The 7,706-nt window shown below is 38.5% G+C and overlaps 1 protein-coding gene across 1 annotated transcript; it reads right to left on the bottom strand.

The window, feature by feature from the left end:
• Window positions 1-2,078: 2,078 nt before the first annotated feature.
• Window positions 2,079-7,497, bottom strand: LOC21384776 (beta-catenin-like protein 1). Its single transcript, XM_024171844.1, has 8 exons — window positions 6,309-7,497; window positions 5,146-5,230; window positions 4,372-4,468; window positions 4,213-4,276; window positions 4,068-4,124; window positions 3,288-3,325; window positions 3,074-3,155; window positions 2,079-2,355 (listed from the first exon to the last, which is right to left on the bottom strand). Exons 1-8 carry the CDS (start codon window positions 7,404-7,406, stop codon window positions 2,266-2,268), a joined length of 1,611 nt encoding a protein of 536 aa, XP_024027612.1. The 5' UTR covers window positions 7,407-7,497; the 3' UTR covers window positions 2,079-2,265.
• Between the last annotated feature and the right edge of the window lie 209 nt (window positions 7,498-7,706).

Raw genomic sequence — 7,706 nt, 5'->3', positions numbered from 1 at the left:
GCTTCGGGTCGGGCAATTCGGGCACACCCAATTTTCGGGCAATTTTCAGATCGGGTAGTTCGGGCTTGGTCGGAAAAATGCAAAAAAATCCCGGCGAACGGCAGTATACGGTGGTTAGACGGCGGCGGGCAAGGGTGGACATGTTAAATCCGGGCTGCCCGAGCCCAAACCCGAATTTTTTGCTTGGACGGGCGGGAATTGGGCCGGCCCGCCCGAGCCCGAAAAAATTCAGGCTTCGGGCGGCCCGCCGACCCGAAGTTCCAGCACTAGCTACTACTCTCCCCAAATTAACCCGCCCCGTTGTCTTCCCTAACTATAAGTATGGGCCCATAAATGGCAAAATTCAAGTTGGGCTTTAAAGGTTTCTACCACAGATTTTAAGTTTGAATTGACTTATGACAGAGACCGTTTATTTTGCCATTTGAGATTAAAATTTAAATTTTATTATTTATCAAATTTATTTTTTTATTATAATAAAAAAATTTCACATAAAATTACATTTTAACTTAAATTAAAAATTTAAATCAACAAATTAAATATGTTCATAAATTATTATAAAAAATACAACAATTATATCATCATATTATATTTAAAATACTAAATATATCCTTAAAATATCACTAAAGGTATCCTTAAAATACCGGTCGGTAACTGTTAGTATTGACGGCAGTTCAGCCGCCTTACGCGCCGGAATACTTAAAAATTTTAAAAAATCACCAAATCACAATAATGACAAAAATCCGAGCAAACCATTTTTCACCGATATACACACAAAAAATGACCCAAAAAAATCCTATTTCAATTAAAACACCACAAAAGATCTAACACGGGAAATCACAAACAAATACAATAATAAAAAGAAAAACTAAAAAATTTGCAACTCTGGTTACAATTGCCATCTTCGGGAGGTCAAAGCTTCTTTGCGAGGAGGTATTTTTCTTTGTTCAGATCTGATCAGAGAGAGCAGAGGTGGCGGATGCCTTGGAGTGAATTCCCGTGCACGGGGACGATCTCTCCATTAAACGTCGCAACGGGCGAAGAAAACTCACAACAACGCTGCACGTGGAGGAGTCCGAAGAGATCGGCGGAATAGGGAGATTTGGAAATCAAAACTTGGACGAGATCAATGGAGACGTTGGTGGAACGATGAAGAGATCTGAAATCTTCGATGCTGATCGGCGAGGAGAAGCTGCTAAGAGATGTTTTGGTCAATGAGAAGCAGCGGCTGAGAGAGAGAGGTGGGTAGTTTTTGGGTTCTATCGTTAGCGGCTGAGAAAGAGAGAGAAGAAGAAAAAGACGAGAGAGGAAGAGGTTGAAAGAATAAAGAGCCTATGATATTTTGAGGGGTATTTAAACCTCGTTTATTTCACCGATTCGAGTTTAGAATTTAAGTTTTATTATAGTAAAAAGCTCCCACAAACAGTCACATTTAATTTTTTTACTACAATAAAAAACTCTCACATAAAATTACATCTCAACTCGAATTAAGAACTCGAATCAGCGAACTAAACGAGCCCTAATTTATACAAATTCTTTTTTCAAAATCACTGGTAGAAATTGTCAGAGTTTATGTTTTCCGGCGTAATTCAATCCACATTAAAAACTTGTGATTGAAACCATTTGTACACTGTGAATGAAACCACCCCATCATATAGTGCTTAAATCCAGTTGCGAGTGCACATGCCTATAGTATAGAAAATGATGATTTTCAAAAAGGAACTAATGACTAGTTTAGTTCGTAAATTTGAATAGAAATTTAAAATTTCTAAGACCCTATTTATTTTACCGATTTGAGTTTAGAATTTAAATTTTATTATAATAAAAATTTATCAGAAACAGACATATAACTTTTTTATTACAGTAAAAAACTCTCATATAAAATCACATCTCAACTCGAATCAATCTCAACTCAAATCAGTGAACTAAACGGACCCTAAAAATATATTTAAATTTCAAACCATGAAACAATCGGCCTAAGCTAGTGTTCTCTGTTCACTTCGAAAATGAGAGAAGGTAGGACCTTTAGTTTGGATATGAATCCTACTCACGGCTATATCGTGTGTGAGATGAGATCGCCCAAAAAAAAATTCACCAGATGTTGTCTTATTCATATTTTAGCTAAGCAGTCCAGTTTCTAAACAGAAGCTTAGTTTAGAAACAAATAAGACAAGAAATAGTCCGCTAATTAAGGAAAAATACAAACAAACAAACAAAAAATCTCTTAACCTGAAAATTTTTTAATTTTCCAAACAAGTTATCCACCTATCAAAATGCTGAGATGAACTTTTGAATCTTTGCCTGTGCCCGCTCCTTCTCTTCTAGTCCATCAACATCACCAATGTTGTCATGATACTCCTGTGATAATAAAAAACAAAATGAGACTAGTAATGGGAAACCTGAGACATGTTAAAAGGCATAATGGAGAACGCATTAACAGAGATTTCGATTCAAGACTACCTACTAATACATGTTGAAAAGCGAAACAATTTAGTAATTTTCCTAATAAAAAAAATCCCTCCTAACTTGGAACAACTCGATTCACTTTGAGGAATGATGCATTGCTGACAAATCAAAGTGTTGTATGTAATATATATATATATATATATATATTAAGACAGATCTTTACTTCCAAGTTCTACAAGATTCCAGTCAAAAATAAAAAGTTTGAAATAATAAATGCTTCTATAATTGAAACAACAAACTCAACTAAATCAGCTAACAAAATTTTGCTGGATAAATTGCGCAAGGATAAAGTGCCTTTTCTCTTGTAGTCACCAAAGAAAGACAATGAACCGACAATAGATATCTTAAGACTTTCCCAAGACAGTCAGGAGCCCATACAGAACGCAATGAAATTGCAAATGGTTAAAAAATAAAAAATAAAATAAGTTGGCAAAGTGACTGGCATTAGCATATGGGCAAGGCAATTGATGCGAAAGTTTTCGAGCATCATCCTTGATAACTGATATGTAATATATAAAGAAGTATATAGAACCTCGCGACAGAGTATCATGTGGAAAAAATGTGGATTATAAGCACACGCATCTGAACAACAGTTAGAAAGCAGACATACCTGAAGTATATCCCTGATATGGTTCTTAGTAAGTTTTTGTTGCTTCAATAGTAGTTCGATCCTTGCTCTCATTTGAGAATTCCTGCAAAGAGCGTAACAAACGCAAACAACAAAACTGAGCTAAGACACCACATACAAATAGACCTCCTATGAAGAGCGAGATGTGTATGCTTGCATCATCTAGGTGTGTAATGTTAATGGAAGAAGAACTTACTCAGAGCACCAAAGATGACCCAGGATAACCGCAATCAACTGCATCCCAAAATCAAAAGGTTAATACCCAAAAGATAACAAGTTTTTTAAAGAATCTAAACAAGCAAAAACAATAATGAATAACAAGTTTTGTATCTCATGCAAGAAAATTACTTCAAATTGATTAGATACCCACGTTTGCACAAAACTATATTCAGGCTCAACTAGATTCTCATCGTGTAGCTTAAACTACAAAGAATTTTCTAGCAATAACATTTTAGGATAAAAGGAATACAAGCTCTGGATTCAATGTACTTTTCAGCTGAATAGATTCAGTAATGATAATGATAAAGGCATGGGTTTCCTTGCTATATTTTCTTCTATGCCTGCCTCTCTATCTTGGTTGACTTAGGGTTTCTTGTTTGTTTTCGCCTGCCTACCTCCTAAATAACTAGGCCTTATAGAAAGCAACTTCAGTTTTGGCATTGGAATCATACGAACTTAGAAGCCTATATTTCTTCTCCCGTAGTCTTGCTTTTGTCTATCCTAACTCCACATCCTCCTCCACTTCTTTCTCGGTCTTTTGTTTGATACCGCATCATCAATTTTATACACCTCATTTAGCCATTTTTCTCTCCTCCAAATCTCTAGTACACTTTCCTCTTTTTATCCCCCTTTTCTAATCGAGTAAAACAGCAATATGAGAAATGCACACATGTTCGTCACTAGAAAACAGCCCATATAAGTATTGCTTATTTTCACAGTAAACAAGTTAGTGCATCAATCACTAGCAAACTCAAACCTGAAGAGTGTAAAGCCCAGATTCTAGTTTCCTGTTGTACTTTTCCTCTTCATCCATCTGCATCATGCATACAGGAATCATATCATCGGTGGAAAACGAAGTAATTTAAGCTGTCAAATAGTGCATTACAAAAGAAAGTACTAACCTCTAAGTCATCAAATACAAGGTTGTCGAGTCGTTCCGTTTCTGATTTAACTCGATCGGAATATCTAGAGTGAAACATAACAAAAAACCAAACATAAGAACAAAGAACTCACCCTCTAGGAAAACATAAAATAGAACAAAAACAAATAAACCAGCCTACCTCATATAGAGTTCCATGAGCCGGTCTATCTTTTCACATTCGTTCTCCACAAACTTACTCAGCAATCTTTCCCTTCTAGAACCCCTAAGAATTCCACCTGGAAAGTACAGATAAAGCAAGATTCACTTAAGATCTTCTAACATAATACATACATACATATATATATATAGGATAACAAGAACTATCTAAATTAAGATGTTCATGAACGATCATAAAGATGCAGATAGTCTGAGAGGAAAAAGGGATCCGGTTGTCATTCTTTTGCAAAAGCAGCAAAAGCAATGCCGATAGAAAGAAAATGTATCCGATGCTTCTTCAATCAAATCAAAAGTAACGGGAAAACACTAATAGGTGATATAACCTCAAGCAGAGGTCAAGAGCATCCAAGCAAATGCACATTGGATAGTCTAAACTGCATCCAATCAAAATTTACTGAAAGGCACCGAAAAGGAATAGCTCATGCATCAATGAAAAAGAAACAAATAAACGTCAATCTCACCAATAAGGGCATCCGTAAACCGAATGAAGACATTCCACAAATTCAATATTTCATTCATCAATTGGCAAGTTATAACACTAGACACTTTTGCACCAATTGATGGGGGGAGTGGTGTAAGTTGGTTCACAAAATCCGGTAGCTTGCCTTTCTATATGTCTGTTTGCAAGGATCAAACATTCTTTTACACATAGGCCTTACTAACTTTAGCCACAAGCAACGGTAGTCACTAAACCTTTAACATGCACAGATGCATACAACCTTACTTGCCTACTTACCAAATAAAGATGCAATCAAGGAAATAATCCGTTCTTCCAACTCTTCTTGATATTGCTCTTTCTTGTTCCTTTTGTTAACGGGAATCTGCACAACATAAGTAATAAGAAGTTAATATTGTTCTCATATTTAGACTAGAAAGGAGCATTCATACCCCACTCCCACACTATGTAAAGCTGTCAAATGACCTTTGGTGCGAAGAAATTCTTTTCAAAAATAAATAAATAAATAAATAAAAGATGAAAACCAATGGGAACTTAACATGTATCTTGAAGTATGCCTAAGATCCCTCTTTCCCGACATTTTCCATCTTGTAAAATCCATAGAGAAAAGAGAATGTGAAACAAATATGGACGACTAATAACTTCAAGCAAAACGTCAAAACTCGGAAGGAGACCATGCAAAGCAACTAAATGGACTCAAACTGAGCGTCCTAGTAACTCAAATATTCAGGGTGAAGTGCAAGACATGACTAAAGCATAATGTACTAAAACAATGAGGGAGAGTTCTAATGGGAAAAAGAAAGGATTAGTTGATCAACTGGAATGTGATCTTTCAATTCAGAGGATCTGATGACCTGAAACAAGGAGAAACGTCTATCTATTTTATTTAGTCTATTTAGTCATTAAGTTAACCACTGAGCTCAAAAAACAGGACAGGGAAGACGCAAGTTGGATCTAAAAATAAAAAAAGAATGGATAAAAAGGGATCAATCACACTTGATTCAATCTTTTCTGGGGTAACATGTCCCTATTTTCTTCAATCCATACACCTCCATTCTATAGGCGTGTCCTCTAGAGCTTACTAAGATATAGTTTATCTTCTTTCTCGTCAAACAAAGAGAACAAGACACCAAGAATATATATATACATAATGCGTTTGCGAGCATTAACGTAGTTTCTCAATTTTCCAGCACACAGACACTCAAAAGAAAAATGCATTTGTAAATACCTAATCTTTTAGCATGATTCACCTATCCAGATTCTAACATAAATAACATAGAACCAAATGAACAGATAACGAATTTTGTTTGTGCGTCGTACAAAATTTCATCAAGAAGTTAGTGAACTATACAACTCAATGGGCAAAGCATTATCAAATTCAACTCCCCGCTAGATAATGTAGAACAAAGTTAACTGAAATGAAAACATAGAGCTGTACTTGCCTTACCCATAAAAGCTGCAAACGCCGTCTTCAACCCCAAAACATCAACGAAACGTTCGCAGGCCGGCGGGTACGTGGTCATGGCGAAATCAAGCGCCCTCACGGCGGAGCCGTAAGCGGACTTCTTCTGCTTCATAATGATGATCATCAACTCCACCCCTTCCGCCTTCACGAACCTCTCCTTGTTCTCCAACGGCATCAACAAACAACACAAGCAGTCGAACAGATTCTCCAACATCTCGGCCTCGTCGGAGCTCTTCGGGTCCTTCGACTTGTACATAGCCACTGCCTGGAGCAGCACATCCACGCCATTCATCTGCCCCACCTTCTTTTGGTTCGCCATGCTGCTCTGCAGCAGAATCGCCAGTATCTCCGACGCATACTGCTTATTGCTATCGAATTCCCGGGCCTTAATCTTCCCGAGCAGCCATCTCACCAGCCTCGTCCTCTCGCACACCATCTCCGCCGCTGCCGGCTTCACTTCAATTAAATTCTCGATCGTCGCCAGGGTGTTGTACACCGCCGCCATCTCGTCCAGATCCGAATCGGACAACCGGTGCAAATTCTGGACCAAAAGTTCCAGAACATTGTTCTCGATCAACGCTTCGACCAAAACCCTAGCCGGCTCGTCATTATCCTCCAAAACATCCTCGTCGGTGAGGTCTTGGAGCAATTGCACGACGGCGATGGCAATGTCGGTGTTATCATGCGAGAGGAGGTTGAGGAGGGAAGGAATTGTGTTTAGATTGACGAGGTCGGGGTAAAGCTCGGGGGCGCCGGCGAGGACCTTGAGCTTCTGGAGGTCGTCGTGGAGGTCGACCTCGGAGTCGGCGAACTTGTCGGGGTTGTTAGGGTGCTTGAGGCGGGCGGCGATGTTGTCGCGTAGGCGGCGCTCGAAGGAGAGGACGAGCTTCTTTAGGGTTTTGATGTCGACGACGACATCCGCGGCGGCGCTCTGGGACTTCTCGACGGCCTCGAGGAGGGAGAGGTCGACGACATCGGTTGCGGCGGTGGAGGTGGAGACACTCTCGCCCCGTTTACGTTTGCCGCCGCCGCCGCCTCCATGGTTGTTGGTGTTCAAAGCGTCGGCGACTTCCATTCCCAGTGGAGCATCAGTGGCTATAGCTATCCCGTATTGAGGGAAACTACGGAAGGATTAATTTTAAAAAACCCTATCCTAAAAAAATAATAGGATAAATTAATCGAATGATTCTCAAACTCTTTAAAATGTAACCGTTTAATTCTTAATTTTTTTTTTTCCGAAACGAATTTCAAATTATTTAAAAGAATGCAATATAATCATTTTCTTCATATATCGTCTAAAAAATAACGGCACTATACACGTGAGATATCATGTGCCCCATATTTTTAAGGTATATGTATAAAATCACATGTTAGG

Source organism: Morus notabilis, unplaced genomic scaffold (assembly GCF_000414095.1).
Source record: "Morus notabilis unplaced genomic scaffold, ASM41409v2 Scaffold2423, whole genome shotgun sequence".
Taxonomy (NCBI): Eukaryota; Viridiplantae; Streptophyta; class Magnoliopsida; order Rosales; family Moraceae; genus Morus; species Morus notabilis.
The sequence above is the reverse complement of the archived record's forward strand: the minus strand, read 5'-3'. Positions and strand labels throughout refer to the sequence as shown.

What these genes read in the sequence shown, in the direction of transcription:
- LOC21384776 (XM_024171844.1), bottom strand. Translation starts at nt 7,406, where the DNA reads ATGGAAGTCGCCGACGCTTTGAACACCAACAACCATGGAGGCGGCGGC. An exon ending in CTGGGCTTTACACTCTTCAG is followed by an intron (nt 3,326 to 4,067) that starts GTTTGAGTTTGC and finishes TTTGGGATGCAG; the next exon opens with TTGATTGCGGTTATCCTGGG. An exon ending in ATATCAGGGATATACTTCAG is followed by an intron (nt 2,356 to 3,073) that starts GTATGTCTGCTT and finishes TTATTATCACAG; the next exon opens with GAGTATCATGACAACATTGG.